Source organism: Lepisosteus oculatus, chromosome 27 (genome assembly GCF_040954835.1).
Source record: "Lepisosteus oculatus isolate fLepOcu1 chromosome 27, fLepOcu1.hap2, whole genome shotgun sequence".
Taxonomy (NCBI): Eukaryota; Metazoa; Chordata; class Actinopteri; order Semionotiformes; family Lepisosteidae; genus Lepisosteus; species Lepisosteus oculatus.
The window spans coordinates 10,462,368-10,476,010 of record NC_090722.1 but is presented as its reverse complement, the minus strand read 5'-3'; the positions used below and the strand labels follow the sequence as shown (position 1 = coordinate 10,476,010).

The 13,643-nt window shown below is 53.4% G+C and overlaps 1 protein-coding gene across 1 annotated transcript in view; it reads left to right on the top strand.

The window, feature by feature from the left end:
- Positions 1-5,143: 5,143 nt before the first annotated feature.
- Positions 5,144-13,643, top strand: part of bcl3 (BCL3 transcription coactivator) — a 19,669-nt gene continuing 11,169 nt past the window's right edge. The window contains exons 1-2 of the mRNA XM_069185328.1: positions 5,144-6,475; positions 8,537-8,696. Coding sequence (XP_069041429.1) covers positions 6,181-6,475; positions 8,537-8,696 — 455 coding nt within the window. The 5' untranslated portion in view covers positions 5,144-6,180. The remainder of the gene's footprint in view (positions 6,476-8,536; positions 8,697-13,643) is intronic.

Sequence of the window (13,643 nt, the reverse complement as noted above, 5' to 3'; positions counted from 1 at the left end):
CCATAACTGGACAGCCCTGCAGACACACTGATCGACCCTCCAGGACCAGGACTGGACAGCCCTGCAGACACACTGACTGACCCTCCAGGACCAGGACTGGACAGCCCTGCAGACACACTGACCAGTCTCTCCAGGACCAGGACTGGACAGTCCTGCAGACACACTGACTGACCCTCCAGGACCAGGACTGGACAGCCCTGCAGACACACTGACCAGTCTCTCCAGAATCATAACTGGACAGCCCTGCAGACACACTGACAGGTAAAGTGTATAATGGACTCCAAACTCCATGGAAGGGCTGACAACACTAACATGAAGTACCCAGAGCTGCCACAAGAGGGCCAGTAAAACCAAAAGAAATTAGTGTATATTCATAGTAAGAATAAATAATTACTGCAGGATTCTCTGTGATCTCCTCTCTCTCACTGTGTCTCCTGTCCTACTGTGTGTTTATGACCGAGGGATTCTCTGTGATCTCCTCTCTCTCTCACTGTGTCTCCTGTCCTACTGTGTGTGTTTATTACTGAAGGATTCTCTGTGATCTCCTCTCTCTCACTGTGTCTCCTGTCCTACTGTGTGTTTATTACTGAGGGATTCTCTGTGATCTCCTCTCTCTCACTGTGTCTCCTGTCCTACTGTGTGTGTTTATTACTGAGGGATTCTCTGTGATCTCCTCTCTCTCACTGTGTCTCCTGTCCTACTGTGTGTGTTTATTACTGAGGGATTCTCTGTGATCTCCTCTCTCTCACTGTGTCTCCTGTCCTACAGTGTGTGTTTATGACCGAGGGATTCTCTGTGATCTCCTTTCTCTCACTATGTCTCCTGTCCTACTGTGTGTTTATTACTGAGGGATTCTCTGTGATCTCCTCTCTCTCACTGTGTCTCCTGTCCTACTGTGTGTGTTTATGACCGAGGGATTCTCTGTGATCTCCTTTCTCTCACTATGTCTCCTGTCCTACTGTGTGTGATTATGACTGGGGGATACTCTGTGATCTCCTCTCTCTCACTGTGTCTCCTGTCCTACTGTGTGTTTATTACTGAGGGATTCTCTGTGATCTCCTCTCTCTCTCACTGTGTCTCCTGTCCTACTGTGTGTGTTTATTACTGAGGGATTCTCTGTGATCTCCTCTCTCTCACTGTGTCTCCTGTCCTGCTGTGTGTTTATTACTGAGGGATTCTCTGTGATCTCCTCTCTCTCACTGTGTCTCCTGTCCTGCTGTGTGTTTATTACTGAGGGATTCTCTGTGATGTTGTAGTAACAGTGGCAGCACTAGCAGTAACAGCAGGAACAGTAAAAGCAACAATAGCAGTGGTAGCAGTAGCAGTAACACTGGCAGTGGCAGTAGTAACAGTAGTAGTAACAGTGGCAGTAGCAGTAACAGTAACATGAGCAGTGACAGTGGCAGTGGCAGTGACAGTGGCAGTGGTAGTACAGTGGCAGTAACAGTAGCAGTAGTAGTAACACTGCCAGTAGCAGTAGTAACAGTAGTAGTAACAGGAGCAGTAACAGTGGCAGTAGTAGAAGTAACAGTAGCAGCAGTAAAAGTAACTGTAGTAACTTAACACTAGTAGCAGTAGTAGTAACCACAGTGACAGTAGTAGTAACAGTAACACTGGCAGTGGCAGTGGTAGTACAGTGGCAGTAACAGTAGCAGCAGTAAAAGTAACACCAGCTGCAGTAGTAACAGTGGCAGTAACAGCAGCAGCAGTAGTAAGAACAGCAGCGATTGTCGTGTGACAGATTGTTTTAAATTCCCCGTCAGGTTCTGTGTCCCGGTTCTGCAGGACGGACGAAGTGGAGCAAAGCGACCGGAGACCCGCACGCACGCTGCAGTACCGGCGGCGGCTGGCAGGGCGAGCAGTGCTAGCAGCAGCAAAGAAGCAGAGGGACGCTCATCCTCTCGGACACAACTGGGGAAGATGAAGCAGGAGCAACAACAGTAAATGTGGTAGTAACTGCAGCCAATGTTAAGTAGTAATAAAAGCAGAAAGAGAAGAAGTAGTAGTAACAGTGACAGTATTTTTAATAAAAGCAGTAGTAGTAACAGCTACAGTGGCTGTAGTAGTAATAACAGCAGTTATACAAATAACAACAACAGAAGCAATACTAGATAATACTACAGTATTCTGAATACTACAGTGGCAGTTTTAGTAATAACAACAGTTCCATTAATAGTATCAGGGTTACACAATCATCTCTAATTGGCAGTGAAGGAGCTGAGTGACGCCTCTCTGTCTCCACCCCTGATCTCTAACTGAAGATCAGGACAGCTGCTCCTTCTCAACAGCTGATCTTTTAGGTCTCATTGTTTCATTCAGGGTTTCTAGGGACTTTATCTCAAACTGCAGTTTTTCCGTTGCTCTCTCTGTTTCTTTCTAAATAAATGCAGCTTGTGGAAAGTCCCAAAGTCACCCAGGTAACTAGAAACCTGAGAGAGACAGGGGGCTAATACTAGTACTACATAGCAATACTACACCTCTGGACACTCCCATACATTAACACTGCACTGAGAGAGAGGGGTTAATACAGACACACGGACTGGACACTCCAGTACATTAACACTGCACTGAGAGAGAGAGGGGTTAATACAGACACACTGACTGGACACTCCAGTACATTAACACTGCACTGAGAGAGAGGGGTTAATACAGACACACTGACTGGACACTCCAGTATATTAACACTGCACTGAGAGAGAGAGGGGTTAATACAGACACACGGACTGGACACTCCAGTACATTAACACTGCACTGAGAGAGAGAGGGGTTAATACAGACACACTGACTGGACACTCCAGTACATTAACACTGCACTGAGAGAGAGGGGTTAATACAGACACACTGACTGGACACTCCAGTACATTAACACTGCACAGAGAGAGAGAGGGGTTAATACAGACACACTGACTGGACACTCCAGTACATTAACACTGCACTGAGAGAGAGAGGGGTTCATACAGACACACTGACTGGACACTCCAGTACATTAACACTGCACTGAGAGAGAGGGGTTAATACAGACACACTGACTGGACACTCCAGTACATTAACACTGCACTGAGAGAGAGGGGTTGATACAGACACACTGACTGGACACTCCAGTACATTAACACTGCACTGAGAGAGAGAGGGGTTAATACAGACACACTGACTGGACACTCCAGTACATTAACACTGCACTGAGAGAGGGAGGGGTTCAGACAGACACCCTGACTGGACACTCCAGTACATTAACACTGCACTGAGAGAGGGAGGGGTTCAGACAGACACACTGACTGGACACTCCAGTACATTAACACTGCACTGAGAGAGGGAGGGGTTCAGACAGACACACTGACTGGACACTCCAGTACATTAACACTGCACTGAGAGAGGGAGGGGTTCAGACAGACTCACTGACTGGACACTACAGGGTATTAGGAGAGAAAGAAGGGGAGAGGAAGAGAGAGAGAGGAAGAGGAAGGCTTTTCCGGTTCATAGATGTATTTCAAAGTGGGGAGATTCTGAAAATACCAGCAGCAGCCACCCTGCCCCCTACCTTAACACACACAACAGACAGCACACAGCACACAGAGCACCACGCACACAACACCTGCGATGTACAGAGCAGCTCTCCGCAGGGCTCGTGGAACTGTGTGATCAGCACTCTGGAGCAAGTTTAGAAGCCTCGCAGTTGCACATTCACCCAGCCACCACTAGGGATCAGCATGAGTGTATGAAAAGCTGTGCTGCAGGACTTCCCTGCTTCGTGCAGGGCTCTGAGGGCACTGCTGTAGGAGAGACTGAGGACATCAGGGCACTGCTATAGGAGAGACTGAGGGCATCAGGGCACTGCTGTAGGAGAGACTGAGGGCATCAGGGCACTGCTGTAGGAGAGACTGAGGGCATCAGGACACTGCTGTAGGAGAGACTGAGGACATCAGGTCACTGCTGTAGGAGAGACTGAGGGCATCAGGGCACTGCTGCAGGAGAGACTGAGGGCATCAGGGCACTGCTGTAGGAGAGACTGAGGGCATCAGGGCACTGCTGCAGGAGAGACTGAGGGCATCAGGGCACTGCTGTAGGAGACACTGAGGGCATCAGGGCACTGCTGTAGGAGAGACTGAGGACACTGCTGTAGGAGAGACTGAGGGCATCAGGACACTGCTGTAGGAGAGACTGAGGGCATCAGGACACTGCTGTAGGAGAGACTGAGGGCATCAGGGCACTGCTGTAGGAGAGACTGAGGGCATCAGGACACTGCTGTAGGAGAGACTGAGGGCATCAGGGCACTGCTGTAGGAGAGACTGAGGGCATCAGGACACTGCTGTAGGAGAGACTGAGGGCATCAGGGCACTGCTGTAGGAGAGACTGAGGGCATCAGGGCACTGCTGCAGGAGAGACTGAGGACATCAGGACACTGCTGTAAGAGAGACTGAGGACACTGCTGTAGGAGAGACTGAGGGCATCAGGGCACTGCTGCAGGAGAGACTGGGGGCATCAGGACACTGCTGTAGGAGAGACTGGGGGCATCAGGGCACTGCTGCAGGAGAGACTGAGGGCATCAGGGCACTGCTGTAGGAGAGACTGAGGACATCAGGGCACTGCTGTAGGAGAGACTGGGGGCATCAGGGCACTGCTGCAGGAGAGACTAGGGGCATCAGGACACTGCTGTAGGAGAGACTGAGGGCATCAGGGCACTGCTGCAGGAGAGACTAGGGGCACTGCTGTAGGCTGTATAGACAAGTACCGATAATTCTCGATCAGATACTGAGATCACTGTGAATTTGGAGACTCTTTTGGTGTTGTAAGCCTGAGAACTCGCGGGAGCAGCTGGTGGCTCTCCAGGCCTCGACCTGTGAATCCCAGGTGATTTCCTCTCTCTTCGCCCCTCTGGGGCTCCAGGAATGGTTTCCAGGGTACGTCCCTCCTCTCCTCTCCAAGAACTTCCTCCACGGACACACACACACACTGGTCACAGGGTCACCCCACCCAGACCCTCTGTGTGTCTTACCCTGATCTCACTGGGCTTTACTGCACTGTACTGTGCCTTTACCCTGATCTGTGATTTACTGCACTGCACTGTGCTTTTACCCTGATCTCACTGTGATTTACTGCACTGTACTGTGCTTTTACCCTGATCTCACTGTGATTTACTGCACTGTACTGTGCTTTTACCCTGATCTCACTGCGATTTACTGCACTGTACTGCGCCTTTACCCCGCTCTCACTGTGATTTACCGCGCCGATCTCCTAGAAAAGCACGGAAAGTATCGAGTCCCAGGAGGTGTCTCGCTCAGGCACGGTGCCGAAGTTCACCCCGGGGCGGGCAGCTCGCGATCACCTGCGGCCCTTCGCCTTCCGGGCCCTCTCGACCGCTTCCCCGCCGGCCTGCTAGGAAGCTCGGGTCCGGAGTCTCATCGTGCGGGTTTTTTTTTCTTACAGCCACTATTACTGGAGAAACAGCACGAGAATTCGGGGGAAGTGAAGGGACCGGAAGCGCGAGCCGGCGCGGGGCGGCGCCGAAGGGGTTACAGCTCCGGGCTGAAGTTCTCAGCAGCCGGCGAGGGAAACCCCCGCTCGGTGCACTTCCTAGTTTGTGTGTCTGTGTGTTTCTGTGTGTGTGTGTGAGAGAGAGCGCTGTCGCTCAGCTGCGCCCGTGTCTCCGCGCACTCGCTCGCTGACAGCGCCGACGGCTGGCGAACCCGAGACCCGCTCCGCTCGGCACCGACTCCAGCCCCGGTCCCGGACCTCCGCCGCCGGCCTTTCCTCGGGAGTTTTTTCTGCCTCCACCCCCCCCCCCCGTCTCCCTCTCCCTCTCCCTCTCCCCGACTCTGCGCGCTGCAGGAGGACCGGAGAACCGATTCTGCTGGTTTGTGAGGAATCGGTGTCTTATTTTTGGCGATTGCTCCGCTGTGCACCAGCCTCACGCCTCCTCGGGATTCCTCTGCTCCGAGCCCACGGGATCACCCCCGGACCCCCGACCCCGCTGCTGCAGGAGCGCCCCCGACGAGGTTGGGGTTCGGGTCCGGGTCCGGGTCCAGTTCTGGGCGGGGGGGGGCAGCTCTCTGCTTGGCGTGCGTGGCTCCGGTTCTGTGGTTCCGAGCCGGGGTGCGATGTGCCTGAGGCGCCCCACAGCCTGAGAGTCCGTGGCGGCTCGGATCTGCACCCCAGCCCCGGCCCGAACCCGGGCTCTGCAGGATGGAGCGGGGCGGCGCCGGACCCCTGGACCTGAGCACCTCCGCGCGCAGGCGCCCCGCGGCAGAGGAGGGGGGGGCGTCCGCAGGACGGGGCTGTAACGGGCATCACGGCCCCCCGAGCCCCCCCAGGCCCGGCCCGGACACGCCGGCGTCCAAGCTGCCCTTCCGGAAGCGACCGTTCCCCTCGCAGGACAGCGCCCCCCCGCCGCCGCCGGGGGGCGCCGCCGAGCCGCTCGGACCCGGCCGCAGAGGAGCCCTGGACGGCCGAGCGCACTGCTGCGCCCTCCCAGCCTACTGTAAGAACAGCTGCCCTCGCCGCCGCGGGTCAGAACCAACACGGGCTCTGGGCTGAGTGAGCACTCCTGTCGGGACAGGGAGAGAGAGGGGGACAGGGAGAGAGAGGGGGAGAGGGACAGGGAGAGAGAGAGAGGGGGACAGGGAGAGAGAGGGGGACAGGGAGAGGAGGAGAGAGAGGGGGACAGGGAGAGAGAGGGGGACAGGGAGAGGAGGAGAGAGAGGGGGACAGGGAGAGGAGGAGAGAGAGGGGGACAGGGAGAGAGAGGGGGACAGGGAGAGGAGGAGAGAGAGGGGGACAGGGAGAGGAGGAGAGAGAGGGGGACAGGGAGAGAGAGGGAGAGAGAGGGGGACAGGGAGAGAGAGGGAGAGAGAGGGGGACAGGGAGAGAGAGGGAGAGAGAGGGGGACAGGGAGAGAGAGGGAGAGAGAGGGGGACAGGGAGAGAGAGGGAGAGAGAGGGGGACAGGGAGAGGAGGAGAGAGAGGGGGACAGGGAGAGAGAGAGAGGGGGACAGGGAGAGGAGGAGAGAGAGGGGGAGAGAGAGGGGGACAGGGAGAGGGAGAGAGAGAGAGGGAGAGAGAGAGGGGGAGAGAGAGGGGGACAGGGAGAGGGGGAGAAAGAGGGGGACAGGGAGAGAGGGAGAGGAGGAGAGAGGGGGACAGGGAGACTGACAGGGAGAGGGAGAGGAGGAGAGAGAGGGGAGAGGGGGACAGGGAGAGAGAGGGGAGAGAGGGGGACAGGGAGAGAGAGGGGAGAGAGGGGGACAGGGAGAGAGAGAGAGGGAGAGGAGGAGAGAGGGGGACAGGACAGGGAGAGGAGGAGAGAGAGGGACTGGGAGAGGAGACTGGAGAGAGGAGAGAGTTAGGGACAGGGAGAGGAGGGAGACAGAGGTGAACTCCCTACTGCACTGTGACAGGTATTCTGGGATTAGAGAAACATTCTTCCCTAAATTCAGAAATCTAATCCCAGAATTTCCACACCTGCCAGAATCACAACAGCTCCCGATCCTACTGGGAGTGGGAGGAGGGAACTCAGTTGAACTGGCAGCCCAGTGTGTGATCTCCTGTCCCAGCCTGAGGACCAGTGAGCCTCTCTCCCAGTAATGCTCCAGATGTTTACAGTATATGTAAGATTTAATCATATAGGAACAAGTAATAGGTTTATTCCCTGCTGAAAAGAGGAGAGAAAACACAGCGTTTCGACTGTGAAGCCTTCAACTCGACACCTGAAGAAGACTCTCCAGACGAAACGCTGTGTTTTCTCTCTTCTCTTGTCATGAGGAATAAACCTTTACTTGTTCCTTTGCAGACTACACATGCTGACGCAGCTCCCCACCTGAACTATTTTATGATGTCTTTGTTGTAAATGTCTGTAATATGTCTGTGGATGTTTTGGGGTTTTGTTTCACGTTCATTTTATTTTTATTTGCTTTGGCGACACTGATTTTAACTCATTGGGCATGCTAATAAAGCACCTTGAATTGAATTGAGAGAGGAGAGAGAGAGGGACAGGGAGGGAGGGAGAGGGGAAGACAGACAGAGGGACAGAGAGATCAATCGATCAGTCATAGTTTGTTGATCAAATGCACAACAGCACAGCCTGCAGCAGTAGTTGCTGGCAGTGAAATGTCCTGCTGAGACACAGCAGCTCAGCGCTGCGGGGCGCTCAGCTCTGAATTGACACAGGGACAGAGACACAGGAACAGTCCTTGTTTGGCCATGGGCGCTGGAGCAGGTAGCTTAAATCTGTCACTGTTGTCGAGTAATTGTAAGTACTTGACTTGGGTCCCGCTTGGAGTTGTCTCTGTCCAAGACCGAAGAGACTCAGTTCCTTGAGCCTGTGTGATACAGGAATGCCGGAGACCCCCTGTAACAGACTGTTTGCGCTGTGCCAAGAACACCAGTGTCCAGTTCAGTCTTCTCATATGCTCAGGACCAAAGAGATTCAGTTCCTTTCACCTGTGGGCAACATTAACTCTGGGAATTAACCCTGCTGCCCTCAGCCGAGTCTGGCTCTGCTGCTCACAGTGGGCACTGTGCCCCTCTCTCTCTCTCCCCACAGTGCCTCACCCCTTCCCCTACGCCCTCTACCCCATTCCCAGCATGCCCCAGCTGCTCCTGCAGGCCACGCCCCTGCCCCTCTTCTACCCCCTGGAGGAAGCGGAGGACCGGCTAGCCTCCGAGATCGCCATGGCGACGAGGCAAGATGAAGACGGAGACTCGTGAGTTAAATCTTCCTTGTTTGCAGAATTTCGCATTAGATTGTAGCAGATCTGGGTGAGTGTCTCTACAGCTCTGATGATGATGAAGGAGTGTTAGTGTGAAGATACAGAGGAGCTGGACTGAGTGTCTCTACAGTGATTCTACAGCTCTGATGATGATGAAGGAGTGTTAGTGTGAAGATACAGATGAGCTGGACTGAGTGTCTCTACAGTGACTCTACAGCTCTGATGATGATGAAGGAGTGTTAGTGTGCAGATACAGATGAGCTGGACTGAGTGTCTCTACAGTGACTCTACAGCTCTGATGATGATGAAGGAGTGTTAGTGTGAAGATACAGAGGAGCTGGACTGAGTGTCTCTACAGTGATTCTACAGCTCTGATGATGATGAAGGAGTGTTAGTGTGAAGATACAGAGGAGCTGGACTGAGTGTCTCTACAGTGACTCTACAGCTCTGATGATGATGAAGGAGTGTTAGTGTGAAGATACAGAGGAGCTGGACTGAGTGTCTCTACAGCTCTGATGATGATGAAGGAGTGTTAGTGTGAAGATACAGAGGAGCTGGACTGAGTGTCTCTACAGTGACTCTACAGCTCTGATGATGATGAAGGAGTGTTAGTGTGAAGATACAGAGGAGCTGGACTGAGTGTCTCTACAGTGACTCTACAGCTCTGATGATGATGAAGGAGTGTTAGTGTGAAGATACAGATGAGCTGGACTGAGTGTCTCTACAGTGACTCTACAGCTCTGATGATGATGAAGGAGTGTTAGTGTGAAGATACAGAGGAGCTGGACTGAGTGTCTCTACAGTGACTCTCCAGCTCTGATGATGATGAAGGAGTGTTAGTGTGAAGATACAGATGAGCTGGACTGAGTGTCTCTACAGTTACTCTACAGCTCTGATGATGATGAAGGAGTGTTAGTGTGAAGATACAGAGGAGCTGGACTGAGTGTCTCTACAGTGACTCTACAGCTCTGATGATGATGAAGGAGTGTGAGTGTGAAGATACAGAGGAGCTGGACTGAGTGTCTCTACAGTGACTCTACAGCTCTGATGATGATGAAAGAGTGTCAGTGTGAAGATACAGATGAGCTGGACTGAGTGTCTCTACAGTGACTCTACAGCTCTGATGATGATGAAGGAGTGTCAGTGTGAAGATACAGATGAGCTGGACTGAGTGTCTCTACAGTTACTCTACAGCTCTGATGATGATGAAGGAGTGTTAGTGTGAAGATACAGATGAGCTGGACTGAGTGTCTCTACAGTGACTCTACAGCTCTGATGATGATGAAGGAGTGTTAGTGTGAAGATACAGATGAGCTGGACTGAGTGTCTCTACAGTTACTCTACAGCTCTGATGATGATGAAGGAGTGTTAGTGTGAAGATACAGATGAGCTGGACTGAGTGTCTCTACAGTAACTCTACAGCTCTGATGATGATGAAGGAGTGTTAGTGTGAAGATACAGAGGAGCTGGACTGAGTGTCTCTACAGTGACTCTACAGCTCTGATGATGATGAAGGAGTGTTAGTGTGAAGATACAGAGGAGCTGGACTGAGTGTCTCTACAGTGACTCTCCAGCTCTGATGATGATGAAGGAGTGTTAGTGTGAAGATACAGAGGAGCTGGACTGAGTGTCTCTACAGTGACTCTACAGCTCTGATGATGATGATGAGTCAGTCACCCTAGTTCTCTGGGCTGATTCTGACTGTAGTGATTTGGTCTTGTTATCTTCTGTCCTGAAGCTGGTTTCTGTATTTGTGAGCCTGTGTGCATCTGTGCATCTGTGTTTGTGTTTGTGTGTTTGTGCGTGTTTGTGTTTGTGTGTTCACATGATCGTCAGAAACACCCAAAACAGCCGGCGCTGGCCGAGCCTCTCCGAGGGGAGGGAAAGCCTAAACCGCACACATCAACAAACCGCACCTCGCGCTCACACACGCTGCCCTGCGTCAGCCCTGCGTCAGCGCCGGCGCCGCTGCCGGCCCTTATCCTGTTGTCTGCGCGCTCGAGCCTGGCTTTCGGGAAGCGCTCGCGAGCTTGCTCTCGGGCCGCGTGCGGTTTCCTCAGGTGTCTGTGTGAGTGTGTGAGTGTGGTGACTTCACATGAATGAGCTGAACAAACCCAAACATCCTCTCCACCCGCTGCCACCCTCCCTCCTCTCTCTCTCTTTCTGTTTCTATTTCCCCATCCCTCTCTCTCCCATCCCTCTTTCTCCCCACCCCGCCCCCTCTCTCTCTTTCAAATTCAAACAGTTTTATTACCCTGACTGGTAAATGACAGTGTTGCCAAAGCAGATACAGCTTCTACAGACATTTAGATACAACGTAGAACACATCAAACATTACTGGGAGACAGGCTCCCTGGTTCTCAGGCTGGGACAGGAGATCACACACTGGGCTGCCAGTTCAACTGAGTAAACACCCCCACCCCCACCCCCCCCTCCCGGTAGGATTGGGAGCTGTTCTGATTGTGGCAGTTGTGGAAATTAAGTTTATTTTAGGGAAGAATGTTTGTCTGATCCCAGAGTATTTCTCACAGAAAGTGCATCTCTCTCTGATTCTCAGGCAGTGGGAGCACAGTCTGTCCTCTCTGGACAGCCAGGTCTGCCTGTGTCCAGTGTCAGTGTCCAGGCTGTGGTCACTGAGCCTGTCCTCTCTGGGCAGCCAGGTCTGCCTGTGTCCAGTGTCAGGGTCCAGGCTGTGGTCACTGAGCCAGTCCTCTCTGGGCAGCCAGGTCTGCCTGTGTCCAGTGTCAGTATCCAGGCTGTAGTCACTGAGCCTGTCCTCTCTGGACAGCCAGGTCTGCCTGTGTCCAGTGTCAGTGTCCAGGCTGTGGTCACTGAGAGCCTTTCCTCACTGGACAGTCAGGTCCAGTTTCTGTGGCCAGGCTGTGGTCTCTGAGCCTGTCCTTCCTCAGGGTCTGTTTCTCCTTGCTGTTTCTTACCCTGCTCAGATATTCTGCTGGTGTGCGTTGTCTGTTTAGGGTTCTGTAGCATTCCAGTGTGTGTGTGTGTCCCAGTGGGTGAGGCAGTGTTGTTTGGCTTGTGCTGTGAAGTGCTTGAGTCTCACTCGTGTTGCTGGAGCTGGGCTGTCCTGGGTCTGGATGGTGTCCGTGAACCTCAGGACCAGCTGGCTGAGGGGCTCTTCTCTGGGCTCAGCTCTGGGCTCAGTAGGGCCTGGTGGTGGTAGATTTCTGGTCACTGTCTCTCGGGGGTAACCAGTATTCTAGGGCTGTCTTGAGTAAGTTGGTTAGTACTGGGTATTGGCCTTATTTAGTCCTGCATGCGCTGTGAGGAGTTGTTACCGAGCTCCATGTGCAGAGAGTCCAAGGGGTGTTTGTCCCATTCTGTGTCATCCCGGTCTGTGAGGGATCCTGCTGGGAAGGGGAGTGGCTGGTGTGTGTGTGAGGCTCTGCGTGTTACTGGAGTGCAGTGTGACATCTGCGGTCCCGAGCCTGCGCGCCGGGGGCCTCGGTGCCTCGCTTCCTCTGGGCTGAGCCGCGGTGCCCCCCCCCCACGTCACCCCTGCGCTCGGCAGCTCCTCTCTCTCTTCCACTTTCTCGTCTCTCAGCTTGCGGTCGCTGTGCTTTCCTGGAACTGGAAGCCGAAGAGAGAGCAGAGATCTGCGCGGCTCCGTCTCGGAGCAGATCAGCGCAGATCAGGGCTGATTGGGTTAGTGGGAGCCTTATCTCCCCCTGAGGCTTGAGATCGGTCAGCGCAGCCGTCCGGTGGCTGAGGAATCATCCTGCTCCCAGTGGCTTACTGCACTGCACTGTGCTTTTACCCTGATCTCACTGTGATTTACTGCACTGCACTGCGCTTTTACCCTGATCTCACTGTGATTTACTCCACTGCACTGTGCTCTTACACACTTGGGTCGCTCACTCACTCCGGGAGACACAGGGGGTTCGGACAGATGGACAGATGCACAGATCTGTATTAAGCCGTCTTCACTCGTTGTTGAGTATACTTGAGCTACAGCAGGTTGAGTAGCACTCAAAGCATCTGATTAATGTCCATATGTTACACAGACAGACAGGCAGACAAAGACAGACGGACAGGTAGACCAGTATAAAGATAGACAGGTAGATTGTGGTCTCTGAGCCTGTCCTTCGTCAGGGTCTGTTTCTCCTTGCTGTTTCTTACCCTGCTCAGGTATTCTCCTGGTGTGTGTTGTGTGTTTAGGGTTCTGTAGCATTCCAGTGTGTGTGTGTGTCCCAGTGGGTGAGGCAGTGTTGTTTGGCTTGTGCTGTGAAGTGCTTGAGTCTCACTCGTGTTGCTGGAGCTGGGCTGTCCTGGGCCTGGATGGTGTCCGTGAGCCTCAGGACCAGCTGGCTGAGGGGCTCTTCTCTGGGCTCAGCTCTGGGCTCAGCAGGGCCTGGTGGTGGTAGATTTCTGGTCACTGTCTCTGGGGGGTCTGTCTTGAGTAAGTTGACGAGGATAAACAGGTAGACAGATGGAGAAAGACAAGCAGGCGGATGATGGATATAGGCAGAGGTAGACAGACACATATGAATACAGACAGACAGGTGTGGAGAAGGACAGGTGGGTACAGACAGATGGGTAGACAGGTGTGGAGGAGGACAGGTGGGTACAGACAGATGGGTAGACAGGTGTGGAGGAGGACAGGTGGGTACAGACAGACAGGTGTGGAGGAGGACAGGTGGGTACAGACAGACAGGTGTGGAGGAGGACAGGTGGGTACAGACACAGGTGGACAGGTGTGGAGAAGGACAGGTGGGTACAGACAGACGGGTTTGGAGAAGGACAGGTGGGTACAGGCATACAGGTGGACAGGTGTGGAGAAGGACAGGTGGGTACAGACACAGGTGGACAGGTGTGGAGAAGGACAGGTGGGTACAGACAGACAGGTGGACAGGTGTGGAGGAGGACAGGTGGGTACAGGCATACAGGTGGACAGGTGTGGAGAAGTGGATACAGATAGAGACA